Source organism: Pituophis catenifer, unplaced genomic scaffold, assembly GCF_029215685.1.
Source record: "Pituophis catenifer annectens isolate HBS135680 unplaced genomic scaffold, rPitCat1.0.hap2 SCAF_6, whole genome shotgun sequence".
NCBI classification, from domain to species: domain Eukaryota; kingdom Metazoa; phylum Chordata; class Lepidosauria; order Squamata; family Colubridae; genus Pituophis; species Pituophis catenifer.
Window position 1 is genome coordinate 94,764,997 of NW_027256886.1, and position 14,694 is coordinate 94,779,690.

The window sequence follows — 14,694 nt, forward strand, 5'->3', positions numbered from 1 at the left end:
ACCAGCTTTAGGGAAGACTAGAAGACCTCCAAGGTCCCTTCCAACTCTGTTGGACTAGAACGGGTGTCTGCAACCTGCGGCTCCGGAGCCACATGCAGCTCTTTGGGCCACCTGCTGGGGCTCCCTGTTGGATGATCCCACCACTGTCTGGCCCCACTCCTCTCCCTCCCCTCCCAGTCACTCCTCGCCTGGCCCGAGAAGGTAAGGGCAACAGCAGGGGATGGAGAAGCGGCCGGGGCAGAGACAGAGAGATACAGAGAGATGGGGAGAGAGAGAGAGAGACATAGAGAGATACAGAGAAAAGGGGGGGGAGAGAGGGAGGGGGAGGTAAGGAGAGAGAGAGAGAGAGATGTCAAAAGGGTTTTGTGGTTCCCGTTGTTTTTTAAAAACTTGTTCTCTGCCCTAATGACTGGCTGGATAGGCATGGCTAGGGGATCATGTGACTGGTGAAAGTGAGTGACGTCGAGTTGGCCATGCCCACCAAGGTTTTGGGGCTCCCGACATTTTCTTTTCTGTGGGAAATGGGTCCAAATGGCTCTTTGAGTGTTTAAGATTGCAGACCCCTGGACTAGAAGACCTCCAAGGTCCCTTCCAAATCTGTTATTCTGTTATTCTTAACAGTGTTTCCTCACATCCTCACAGCAAAGAATTGAGACTCTATGCTTCCCACTAAAATGCAGTACAAACTAATCCTGTTGAAAAAAGTGTAGGATAGTTTTTGAAACATCCCTTGGGTGAATACTGAAGCCATAAGCCACAACCAGATCCTTGGTGGGTCTTAGCTGAAAACTGTAATGGGAGAAATGTTGGAGCAGAGAAGTAAGCAACATGACTCAGACAGGCTCCAGACAAAGGAGGAGATGTGTGACGCCGCCTCTTTTTCTGGGCTGCAGATATTTGGTTCAGACGATCTTTTCCTTGAGAGGCCCTCTCTTTGCTCAAGGGCAACATCAGTGGTGCGTTGCTACCGGTTTTCTCCGGTTCTGGTGAACCGGTAGTAGCAGCGGCGGGAGACTCCGCCCACCCACCTGGACATCATCAAATACCCTCTGCGCACGTGCAGAAGTGGCACGCATGCGCACGAGCGAACCAGTAGCAAAGGTAAGTGAAACCCACCACTGAACATAATGGCAGGACAACAGCTGTCAAGCTCCAAGAGCTTTCGAGGAACAACTTCATTGGTCTCCAGTGAATGAGATGGACAGGAAGTGCTGAGCTTTTCCTCCTTAACTGGAGGGCAGCTGATGAAGCTGAACACAAATGCAAATGGAGGAATCCGTTTGAGCAATCAGAATGAGACAGAAATGTGTCCTTTGGCCCAGGGGTCTCCAACCTTGGCAACTTTAAGCCTGGCGGACTTCAACTCCCAGAATTCCCTTTGCTGGCTGGGGAATTCTGGGAGTTGAAGTCCGCCAGGCTTAAAGTTGCCAAGGTTGGAGACCCCTGCTTTGGTCATGAAAAAAGGCAGCAAAAAATTATCCCACCTTCCACAGCCAATGAAAATGAAGTCTTTGTTAAATGGCTTTTTCACCCAAAATGTTTGACAGACTTTATGGAGAGTCAGGATCAGCTGATATTTGGGCAAAATATCTCTGTTGTTCTAGCTGCCTTTGTCACAGCTTTGTGACCTTGTGATCTTACGGGTATTTTATCTGTAATCTCATTACCATTTGGTCTTTAAATAGTTTGACTAAATGTTAATGATGATTTGTTTTGTGAGGTACCTTCTGCATTGGGCCAAAGGCACAGTATAGATTAACTGACAGGGCATGAAACAATAAACCTTAATGGAGGTTTAAACGAAGGATGCTTCCAGGCATACTTCAAACTCAGTTCCAGAAAGTACATTGCTTCTATTTGTCACCTTTTAAATCAGCTGCATCTTTTTCTGACATTGCACTGCTGTAACTGGCAGGTCAGCACAGGAAAAGAGGCAACTGCTTGAAAGGTGGCATGCCTGAACTCCTGAATATGCCAAAGCACCTTTTTGGAATTAAATTCAAAGCACTGGACAGCCCCACTATGTCCTCCTGATGCCCTCCTTCCCACATTCAGATATATACTGTATGCTGATTTCAGTGGTGGGATTCAACCAGTTCGCACCACTTCGGAAGAACCGGTTGTTAACTTTCTGAGCAGTTTGGTGAACTGGTTGTTGGAAGAAATCATTAGGGCAGAGAACCGGTTGTTAAATTATTTGAATCCCACCACTGGCTGATTTCCCCTGGGATCTGAGCTGGGGAGATTTTTTTATCCTTCTAATAGGGAGGAATAAAACAGTAACTGAAAAGGTTGGTTTATATTCATAATTTGATGCAATATATTTTGCCCAGTGGTGGGATTCAGCAGGTTCAGGCAAATTGGTTGTTAAATTGCTGGCTGGCCCCACCCCTTCCCACCCCGCCCCTTCCAGGAGTTGCCACGTACCCCATTTTGGCTCCCAGGAGGCTTTGCTCCCGGGGATGCAGTGCTGCCTGTCACATACCCCTGGCCACACCCACTCTTGGCCATGCCCACCTAGCCGATCATTAGGGCAAAGAACCTAATTATTTGAATCCCACCACTTTGGCCCGACGGCTTCCAATGTTAATTCCAGGGAAGCTACAAGAGGAAAGCAAAGAGGTTAAAGGACTTTGGTAAGAAAGGAAGAGAAGGTAAAATCCCACCCACCCACCCCCACCCCCGCCAGCTGAACGGGGTTCAAGTGAATATGACTTTACCTGCGACTGCGCATTGACATTGGCCCCATTCGTAACCAGCACCTTCACCACCTCGGTCTGCCCAGCCAAGGATGCAATGTGCAAAGCTGTGTTTCCTTTCTGTAAGGAGAGATGAGAATGGCATGTGAAAAATGTGCCAGGCCCTCCAACTACAGGGGCAGCAGGAAGACACCAATGAGCCTGTTTACAGCTCAGCGGTCCCCAGATGACCCATGCAGGGATTCTGCGCATAACTGGACGGCTTTGGGATCAGAGATTAAGGCACCGAGGAACAAGCGCCTCTGCTCCAACAGTTCACTGAGCTTCAGGAGCAGACACGCTGCAAAAGAGAATTCACTAGATTAAGGGTCTCCAACCTCAGCGACTTTAAGCCTGGAGGACTTCTACTCCCAGAATTCCTCAGCCAGCTTTGCTGGGAGTTGAAGTCCTCCAGGCTTAAAGTCGCTGAGGTTGGAGACCCCTGCACTAGATAATTTGTGGAACTTGGGTTCCCATGCAGTTAATTCTCAGGATACAAACTCTTAGCTTCAGTGGGCTGTGGGAATCACCACCAATTGTGATCTGAAAAGGGCCCAGCATATGCACCCCGTGGGCAACCTTAGTGGGCAAACGGCAGCATCTGCAACATGGCAACAATGGAAATGACACAGGCACTTGCACAACAGGTGTGACCTCTTTTGCACATGGATGTCAGGTCTTGGGGAAAGGACGGTTCTTTCACACAAAGTGAGAAGTGATTAGACTGCCGGAGTTTATTGGAGCTGCTGTATTTCTTTTAGCCACAGTCAAGGTTTATAATCTTTTGTCTCTGGCTGTGACAAGCCATAGATAATTCAAATTCTTCTGCATTCCTTTTGATCTTAACAGTCTGGCAAGCCTGAGATTTCTGCCATTTATTCATATTATAAAGGTAAAGGTAAAGGTTCCCCTCGCACATATGTGCTAGTCGTTCCTGACTCTAGGGGGCGGTGCTCATCTCTGTTTTAAAGCCAAAGAGCCAGCGTTGTCCGAAGACGTCTCCGTGGTCATGTGGTCGGCATGACTCAACGCCAAAGGCGCATGGAACGCCGTTACCTTCCCACCAAAAGTGGTCCCTATTTTTCTACTTGCATTTTTTACGTGCTTTCGAACTGCTAGGTTGGCAGAAGCTGGGACAAGTAATGGGAGCTCACCCCATTACGCGGCACTAGGGATTCAAACCGCTGAACTGCCAACCTTTCGATCGACAAGCTTAGCGTCTTAGCCACTATACTGAACCATAAAGTAGCATTACAAGGTGAAATGCAACATTCTTATTGTTTGATTTTATTTTTTCATTTGCAGATATATTTAATTTCCCATTTTTTCATTGTGATATTGCCACTGTGCGCTGCACCCATCCTGTTTCTCTTCTAGCTCGGCCTCTCCTGCTGCCCTCCACCAGCCCTGGAGCTGCCGGGCCCGGGCCCAGGTCTGCAGGTGTGCTGCTGCTGCAGAAGAACCGTGCCAGCTCTTCCTCGGAGACCTTGAAGGAGAATGAAAATAGCGACTCTGCACAAACACAGCCGAGTGCTGGAGAGTCGGTTACTATGGAACAATCGAGCAACAGGGGAGCTCTGACTGTTTAGGAGTGTGCAAAATGTTTCAAACTGCCCAACTGGAGGTTTAGTGGTACTGACTCTGACATTTGATGGAAGCCATGGCCAAATTCTCTTCCCTGCCTCCTAATAATAAGCTCTTGGCAATCCAGATGTTGTAAGCATTGGATTGCTGCTCTTGAACACATTGGCGCTGGCCACTGACACAGCTGTCTTTACAAAGCCTTTCCAGGCCTAGTGGCGGTCCAATTCAAGGTCTTTGAGATGCAAAACCACTTGACTGGGATGTGGCTGTCAGGGTTCCGATGGATGCCCTAATTAAAGCATGAATCTCGAGCCAAGCTTCAAAAGAAATCCAGTTATTTATTAGGAGCTTCATATCACACATTCCCAAGTGAAGCCAGTTCTGACCCTATGTAATTTACGCTCCAATTATGACCCTGTTTCCCCGCCTCCCCCCAGTGTGCGTCGCCAACAGAGCAATTTCGCAGGTTGTAGAGGTCACTCCCCTCGGCTGCTGTAAGTAACCCTGGGATACAGCCTTGAGAGAGATAAGCATGGGATATGCATCTGTCTTTGCTGCTGTGCAATTTCGCCAGTTTCCCATCCCCCCTGGCCTATGGCAACTCAAGAGCAGGCCAGGGATGCTTTGTGAGTTGACAGTGGCCTTTGGGCTCAGGGTATTGTAGGATACCGATCGTGGAAATGGTAAACCACTGTGCGGCTGTGGCTTTTCAACAAAGCATGTTAAGAGAACTGTGGTATTTTATCAGTCTAGTTCAGGGGTCTCCAATCTTGGCAACTTTAAGACTTGTGGACTTCAACTCCCAGAATTCCTCAGCTGATTCTGAGGAATTCTGGGAGTTGAAGTCCACAAGTCTTAAAGTTGCCAAGATTGGAGATCCCTGGTCTAGTTCTTCATAATCACAGACGTTACAGGAAGCGGACTTAAGCTGAAATGAGGCAGATTCATCTCCTGACCAGCCTTTGCCTAGTTCTGGTCTCTGAAACAACAACTCTACCTTCCCCAAAACATTTTCCCTTTCCTCTGCACATCCCCCCACCCCCTTTACCTCTCGGCTTAAAGGCTTAAGGCCTTTTCCTTCCTTCAGTTGCCCTCTGCAGGCATGGGGCCTGAGTAGGAAAGCAATGCAAGTTTCAGATACCAGCTCCAGACCTTGGTTGCTGCATCCACATTGGCGCCTCTCTGGATCAGCTCTGACACAACTTCTACATGGCCTTCTTTGGAAGCGAGATGGAGAGCGTTCAACCCATTCTGATAAAAAGAAAAGGGAGGGAAGAGATTGACGCAGGGCGCTCAGAACAACAGATGATAACTCAAGAGGCCTAAAGGTCACATTCCAGCATGATGAGAACTTGAGGGAAAGAAGAGAGAAGGGGAGAAAGTGAAGGGGAGGGAGGGAGGGAGGAAGGAAGGAAGGAAGGGCTTATGTCTTTCTAATTCATTAGTTAAGATGAAGGTAAAGGTTCCCCTCGCACATATGTGCTAGTCATTCCCGACTCTAGGGGGCGGGGCTCATCTCCGTTTGAAAGCCGAAGAGCCAGTGCTGTCCGAAGACGTCTTCGTGGTCATGTGGCCGGCATGACTCAACGCCAAAGGCGCACGGAACACTGTTACCTTCCCACCAAAGGTGGTCCCTATTTATCTACTTGCATTTTTGACGTGCTTTCGAACTGCTAGGTTGGCAGAAGCTGGGACAAGTAATGGGAGCTCATCCCGTTACGCGGCACTAGGGATTCAAACCGCCGACCTTTCGATCGACAAGCTCAGCGTCTTTAGCCACTGAGCCACCACGTCCCTTACTTAATTCATTACTTACTCCCTTTGCAATTCAATGTATCATCAGTCCAACAGAAAACAAAGTCCAGTTATCCTTATGTTTTACATGAATAGCATATTGAACATGGATGATAGTCAGCAACCTTTCCATCAAATGTACTGAAACGAGAACATTCCTATGTTGGCAGAGAATTCTGGAAGTTATCAATTTTGGAGCATCACTGATGGGCACCATGCCCAGAGAGGCCACAGAGCAACCTCCACCCATCCCCTGGAAAAACCCATGGGCTGTTTCATTATCAAATGAGAGCTTCACCTTACAGATGCCACTGAAATGGGACTCTCATGCATACTTCCTCAGCTGGAAGTCCCATTTAATTCCTAAAACTGTACTGTCATGGCTTCAGCCTTCCTATTTTAAGATGGTATCCATTTCTAGAGTATCAAAGGACAAAGTACTTTTATGTCTGGAAATCTCAGCACCCAATTCATCTGTAATCAGTACAAATATGCCCCTTGTATCAAAACCAGCCAATTTCTCCTGTCAAGCAAAGATGGAATCATATGTTTGATATTAGTGCATCTCCATAAAATCCAGAGGAGTTAATTTCAAGTTGTAATGTAGATTAAACACCTTAATAGGCACGTATTTACATGCTGACTTTAAAATAATAATAATAATAATAATAATAATAATAATAATAATAGTAAAAGTAATAATAATAGTAATAATACAGTCCAGTACCTAATGAGGGTAACTTGAAGAAATGTTCTAGGGTTCAGCAGAAGCTCCAAATGCAATCTAGGGAAGTAAATCCTACTAGGTATTTAATGTAATACTTAATGGTACTACATCTGCATAGAAGGAAGGAAGAAGTAGGGTACCACAAAGTTCTGTCTTGGGCCCAGAACCCTCCAATATCTTCATAAATGAGGTAATAGAAGGGGAACTCATCAAAATTGCAGATGACACTAAGCTGGCAGGAATAACCAACATCCCAGAAGACAAGCTCAGGATCCAAAAAGATCTTGACAGATTTGAACAATAGGCTGTATCCAACAAAATGAAATTTAATATGGAGAAAAGCAAGGTTTTACACCTAGACAGGCAAAACCAAAGGTACAAGTACAGATTAGGTGAAATCTGGCTCAAAAACAGTAACTGGGAGAGGGACCTTGGAGTCATAGTGGACGATCACTTCAACATGAGTCGGGAATGTGCAGCGGCAGCCAAAAAAGCTAATACAATCCTTGGTTGCATAAACAGAGGCAGAGAATCAAAATCAAGTGAAGTATTAGTACCGCTTTATAAAGCCTTAATAAGGCCACATTTGGAATATTGCATCCAGCTTTGGTCACCACATTTGGAAAAAGTGTAAAGAAGAGCAACTAAGATGATTAAAGGCCTTGAGACTAAAATATATGAAGAACGATTGCAGGATTTGGGTTTGGCTGGTCTAGAGAAAAGAAGGACTAGCGGGGACATGATAGCGGTATTCCAGTATTTGAGGGGCTGCCACGAAGAAGAGGAGGTCAACTTATTTTCCCAAACACCTGAAGGCAAGACAAGAACAATGGATGGAAACTAACCAAGGAGAGAAGCAACTTGGAATTAAGGAGAAACTTCCTAACAGCGAGGACAATTAACCAGTGGAACAGCTTGCCTTCAGAAGTAGTAGGAGCTTCATCACTGGAGGCTTTTAAGAGAAGACTGGACAATCACTTATCTGAAATGGTATAGGGTCTCCTGCTTGAACAGGGGATTGGACTAGAAGAACGATTGCAGGATTTGGGTTTGGCTGGTCTAGAGAAAAGAAGGACTAGCGGGGACATGATAGCGGTATTCCAGTATTTGAGGGGCTGCCACGAAGAAGAGGAGGTCAACTTATTTTCCCAAACACCTGAAGGCAAGACAAGAACAATGGATGGAAACTAACCAAGGAGAGAAGCAACTTGGAATTAAGGAGAAACTTCCTAACAGCGAGGACAATTAACCAGTGGAACAGCTTGCCTTCAGAAGTAGTAGGAGCTTCATCACTGGAGGCTTTTAAGAGAAGACTGGACAATCACTTATCTGAAATGGTATAGGGTCTCCTGCTTGAACAGGGGATTGGACTAGAAGACCTCCAAGGTCCCTTCCAGTTCTATTTTGATTGATTGAGGTTCAATGGGGCTTAGTTTAGATGTATGGGACTCTACCCTTAATATATATGAATATTATTGTTTTTTCTTACCACATATTTTACCCAACTAAGATCTTTCTTTCTCTCTCTCTCTGCCTCCCTCTCTCTCCCTCCCTCCCTCCCTCTCTCCCTCCATCCACCTTTTTAGGAGAAACTATTATTAATTTTTGTCCAGTAACCATATTATTATTATTAGTAGCAGCAGCAGCAGCATCAACAATAACATAGTAATAGTAATACCCAGTGGACATGAAATATGCTGTTTTGACTGCTTAAGCGAACCTCAAACCCTCTAAGTGAGCTGGATTTCAATTCCCATACTCCCCAGCCAGCCTTGGCAGAAGAACATCTGGCTTATCCTGGAGGAGGCTGTTCTGGACAGGCACTCTCAAGACACAGACACAAACACAGGCTAGTGGTAAAAACAAAATATGTGCGGATGAAATATTTGTACAACCTGATTACAAATGTTGATGTCCACTCCATTCTTTAAGTAGTCAAGAGCTTTTTCTAAGTTGCCTGCTCGGGCTGCTCGTAGGTAGCTTGCATTGGTGTCAGACTGTAAGAGAAAGAAAAAGAAGGGAAAATAAAGAGTTTGAAAACCAAGCATGAGTTGCGATCTGAATTTTGTGATGTGGAACATTTATATAACCGGCCATCACACCCAGATCCTAGAGCTACATTTGGAATCAACGTTGAGCATTAGCAGAACGTCCATAACTAGATATAACGAGGTACCTCTTTGTTAAATATTGTATTATTTATATTTTATTACTGCCTGCTGTGTGTAAACTGCGTTATGATACTCGCAATACAAAATATTAACATCCATGTAGATATCAACTAGATACGCCTTCAATGAAACAGGAAAGGAATTCTGTAGTTTGTCTTATAAAAAAAGTTTAGGTAGCACCTTGCCTGGCATTGGAGCAGTGGTGAAATCCTCCCCAGTTTGCCACCAGTTCACTGCCTGGGCATGTGCGGTGTATGCCAAATGCATGCTGTGCATGCCGCATGCATAGCGTGTGCCAAATGCATGTTTCATGCGAAAAAGGAGGCTTGGGAAGATAAGTAGAACAGGGAGGAGGGAACAGCTGTGCTGCGTGATTTAGATTCACTAGAAAGAGGATTTCCTGCTTTCTAGCGACTTTAAATCGCCCAGCAGAGCTGATTGTCGGAAATACCAGTTCGGGCAAACCGGTAGCTTTTTTTTTACTACCGGTTCGTCCGAACTGGTGCGAACCGGTAGCATTTCATCGCTGCGTTGGAGGCTGAACAGGTACAAGCGTAGCCATTATTCCCTGACAGAAGAAAGCAAAGGACTTGCTCCTGATCATACAACAATGACAGCTTGGGAAGTCCAGAAAATAAATTCTCCTGACCAAACCACCAGACTTTCTCCTAAATGTCACCATTCATTTTAAGCAGTGGTGAAATGTAAAATTTGTTACTACCGGTTCTGTGGGCGTGGCTTGGGGGGGTAATGTGACTGAGTGGGTGTGGCCAACTTTTCTTTTTTTTAACTTTTAAAACCATTTTTTCTACAACCACTTCAGCTGAAGAGGTTGTAAAAAAAATGCTTTTAAAAGCCTCTGACGATCCCAGCTGAGCTCGCGAGCATCAGAGGCTTTTTTTTTTTTACTTTTAAAAGCATTTTTTCAGCTGGAGGTTGTAGAAAAAATGTTTTAAAAAATAAATTTTAAAAGCCTCTGATGATTGTGCGGCTCATCTGGGCATGGTGGAGGGAGGGCAAGGATTTCTGCTACCGGTTCTCCAAACCACCCACCGCCATCGCTACCAGATTGGGCGATCCAGTCCGAACCGGGAGCATTTCACCCCTGGTTTTAAGGCTTCCGTGTCTCAAGACAACCAACATCTGCCAAGGGTTGTCTAAATATTGTGGAAGATGGTTTGTTGGCTTGGTTCATTCATTTTTAGGCAAATACAGGTAGTCCTCGATTTATGACCACAGTTCAGCCCAACATTTCTGTTGTTAAGTGAGACATCTATTAAATGAATTTTGCTCCATTTTATGACCTTTCTTGCCACAGTTAAGTTAATCACGCACTTGTTAAATGGGTAACATCGTTGTTAAGTGAATCTGGCTTCCCCGTTGACTTTGCTTGTCAGAAGGTCACAAAAGGAGATCACGTGACCCCAGGGCGCTGCGACCGTCATAAACATGAGCCGGTTGTCAACCATCTGAATTTTGATCACATGACCCTGGGGAATACTATAATGGTTATAAGTGTGAAAAACAGTCATAAGTCACTTTTGTCAGTGATGTTGTAACTTTGAACCGTCACTAAATGAACTGTTGTAAGTCAAGGACTACCTGTACCATTTTTATTTATTTTATTTATTTATTTATTTTTCAGATTTCTATACCGCCCTTCTCCTTTCGGACTCAGGGCGGTGAACAGCCAAGATAAAAAACATTTATACACAAAAGTTAAAAATAGATTTAAAATAATTATATAAATTTGGCCCATAATTTAAACATTTCAATTTAAAACCAATTTCAAATTTTAAAAACCCATCAAAAAATCAGGACAGCCCGGCTAATTGAAAGAAGTAGGTTTTAAGGGCCCGCAACTTGCTCCATGCAAGCTACAGTAGTGGCCAAAATTGTGGAAACCTTTTGGGAAAAGTGTATTTTCTAAAACTAGCTAATAACACCACTTTTGTTTGGGAGTAGTATCGTAAAATTATATATCAATGGAAGATAATTTAATCAAGAATGTAATGCAATAACTTTTATGAAGGATTTGCTATTAGAATAGCAGCTACAGTATAAAGAAGAAAAGTGAAACACGTAGAAAAAAACGAGATATACAAAAATGATCACCATAGAAAAAATGAGATCTATAAAAATTATCACCATGCCAGTTAATACTTCATTGGGTAACCATAGTTGGGTAACCTTCCCATGGAGTGAACCAAGTCTTTTAGTTCTGCAGCTGTTACAATGTGAAACCAGGATTGAATGATGGCTTCTATTAACTGGGTTTTATTGCTGGGTCACTTCTGACTAACAAGTTCATTTAGTCGGCGCCATAGATTTTCCATTGGGTGAAGGTCTGGGCTATTCCCAGGCCATTCCAACAGTGGAATAGGATTATCCTGAAACTCCAAAAAAGAAAAAAAAAGTGGTGTTATTAGGCATCAAACCTCAAAAATACACTTTTCCCAAAAGATTTCCACAATTTTGGCCACTACCTTAAATACATCAGGAGAGAAATGTTTGAAAACCATGATGCAGGGAATCTTATCCAAACTAAAGGACTTTACTACTGAGGAGCTCATGGTCAGCCAATCTCTGGAGCTCAAAGAAATATTTTTGACCCTCACCATAACACATTAAAAAATCTTATACTTTTAATCAATGAAACAAAATACTATTCCGTATATGATAGCAGTAATTTTTGTGTTAATTTCAACATTCAGCATGACTGCCATTGTACTGGATTTACAAAAGAGTGCTTGGCTACTGTTTAGCTCTCTGGCCCATTTTAACATTGTTGTGCAGGGAAATCTCTAGCACAATCTCATTGTCCTCAACCAGGGCAGGACACATTCTGGCTCCTGTCCTAGCATGGAGCTCATTTTGATTTCCCCGTGGAAGAGGAGCAATAACTGTATTTTGGAGAAATGAACTTGTTCCTAGACCATCAATATTCGATGTGAAGAAATCTTTGTACCCTTCTGATACTTTCTTCTCGCAAAGGAGGAGGAAACTCCTACTACAGAATAAAGTGGGGGCTTCTACACACAAGGTAAAAGGAAAAAGTCAGTCACCTGCAGAATTTCTCCATTGTGGAACATTCTCACATTCAAGAAGTACAATAAAGCTATTTATTTGAAGAAAACCAATAGATACATGCACACATTAAATTTAGAAACAGCTGTTTGTTTGTTTGTTTGTTTCTTTGTTTGTTTAATTTAGAATGTCTGATCCCAACTCTGAGTGACTTACATTAAAAATAAGAAACAATAAAGAGGCACTAACCGAAACTCTTTGCATCTTAACCCAGCCCCTTGAACAGAAAACAGAGCCAACAATATCCAGGTGTTTAGAGACATCTGGAATGTCATCCAGGTGAGGGTGGCACAGATCTTAGGGCGGGTAGGTGCTGTGATAGAGAAGTCTAAAACAATGGTATTGTTTGATTGAACAATTCAGAGCACACAATCGTGCCAGACAAATTGAAAGCAATGCAGTGAGGTCACTTGGGGGTAACAAGGCAGGCCAACATTGTCCATGCCACCTCATTCTGGACCATCTATGGCTTCCAGGTGGCCTTCAGGGGCAGTTTAGAGTGCATTACAGCATGCCAACTGTGAGTTGACTCAACAAAGCTGTTTCTAGCCACAGAGACACTGAAACAACAAAACCTATTGTTGTGATTGAAGCACTGCCCCATTGTGCTTGTGTCACAACATATCAACATCAACAAATAGGGTTGATATGGGTTGATAGGGTTGATATCACAATTTCACAACACACATCTTATCACCTGGCCCCCTCCTGAAAACTCTTAGGGACAAAGTCTTCTCAACGAAACATTGACTCTGGGGCAAGTTGTTAGCTTGTCAATGTTAAATTAAAGTATGTCAATGCGGACTTAAGTAGGACACTTAAGTCAATAAGAACAACTCATTTATGAAGAGTTACATGGATGTGCCAAGTGGTTATCCTATGGGCAGGTTTTCCAGGTTATACCAGGTTCTGTGCTTTTCCATGCCACATAAGGCTGTATTGTCTAGATTTGTTCCACCTGAAAGAGGCAGGGTTTATAGAGTTATTTGAATGGCTTAAGCTTCATCTAAGATTTAAAAAAGTAGCATTAGAGGCACCAGATCCTGAAGAGGAAACTCAAATACTTTGGCCATCTAATGAGAAGGAAGGACTCCCTGGAGAAGAGCCTAATGCTGGGAACGATTGAGGGCAAAAGAAGAAGGGGACGACAGAGAACGAGGTGGCTGGATGGAGTCACTAAAGCAGTCGGCGTGAGCTTAAATGGACTCCAGAGGATGGTAGAGGACAGGAAGGCCTGGAGGAACATTGTCCATGGGGTCACAAAGGGTCAGACACGACTTCACAACTAACAACAACAAAAAGAGGCACCAAGTTCTAGTCCCACCTTGGGGATAGAAGCAGCTGGGAGACTCTGGGCCTGTCCCTCTCTCTTTGCCCTACAAAAAAGAAGGCCATATGGTAACAGTAACAGAATTGGAAGGGACCTTGGAGGTCATCTAGTCCAACCCCATGCTCACACAGGAGACCTGTACTAAGGATTCGAACCACCAAACTGCCGACCTTTCTGATCAACAAGCTCAGTGTCTTAGCCACTGAGCCACCTAGTCAGGCAGAACAAACCACTTCCAGAAATGCTGTCAAGAAATCTTCAGAGACTTGCCAGGAAGTTGCCAAGAATCTAAACTGATTCGAAGGCACACACACAAACATACAACAACAACAACTACTACTACTACTACTTAAAAATAATAAAAGAAGCCTTATAATGCCAGAAAACCCAATCATTGATATTTGGTATAGTTGCTTAATTGGGGGAGGGCGGCTGAAGAGCTCCTAGAGCCACAAAAAGTATGGGAGGAGAGTTGTGCCCCTAATATTGTCAAAGATCATGCATCCCCCCCCTTTTTTTTACAGGCTAAGAAGCAGTTTCAATTAGTATGCAAGGGATCAGTGGTGGGATGTTACTCCAGATTCCTTCTGAATTTTCCACTTTAATTTAAATAGGCCACCTCTTTATTTGTGCATAGTAGTAAAACATGGTTTGGGATACTTAGCAATGCTTTATGTCTGTCATCACCCGAACAGTAGCTTAATTTTAGCATTTCAGAATGGTACACAGTAAGCTAGCCATGTGCTTTCATGGTGTTTTAAAGGAAGAGGACCAGCTGCATTCCAGTTAGCACACAGGAGGGAAAAGCATAGATAATGAGCAGGGGGGTACAATTAGGTTTTACAGGAAAAGATCTAGTTGTAACAGCAAGCTCTGCCCGTTCTGGATATACTTTCTCTTTCTTTCGCTCCTAAATGCTTTGTCATTTTTTAGATGGGGAAAAAAAATTCAACAGCCAGATAAATTTTGTGTTTAGGTGAATCATCACATCATAACATTCTTTATCTTTTAAAACATGGCTTCCTATAAATCCTTCTGATCTCAATTATTAATCTCAGCAAATCTCCCCGTAATATAATTGATTGCAGTCTATAATTGATCTGACAACTTTCCCAATCCACGGAATCATCATAAATCTCTGGTAGCTACTCCCAACGCGTGCTGCACCCTACCAAGGATTTCTCCAGAACATCCTTCCAAAGGGCTACCAAGCGGAACTCCCTTAATCTATGGATCAGGTACGGCGTCCCTTTTAGCGCACTT

General features: G+C 43.9%; 1 protein-coding gene across 1 annotated transcript in view; it reads right to left on the reverse strand.

Annotated features, from left to right (window-relative positions):
• The window catches only part of ANK3 (ankyrin 3), a 181,742-nt gene that overhangs the window by 114,483 nt on the left and 52,565 nt on the right, over positions 1-14,694 (reverse strand). Inside the window, exons 2-4 of the mRNA XM_070944945.1 lie at positions 8,739-8,840; positions 5,475-5,573; positions 2,721-2,819 (exon numbers count right to left, since the gene is read on the reverse strand). Coding sequence (XP_070801046.1) covers positions 2,721-2,819; positions 5,475-5,573; positions 8,739-8,840 — 300 coding nt within the window. The remainder of the gene's footprint in view (positions 1-2,720; positions 2,820-5,474; positions 5,574-8,738; positions 8,841-14,694) is intronic.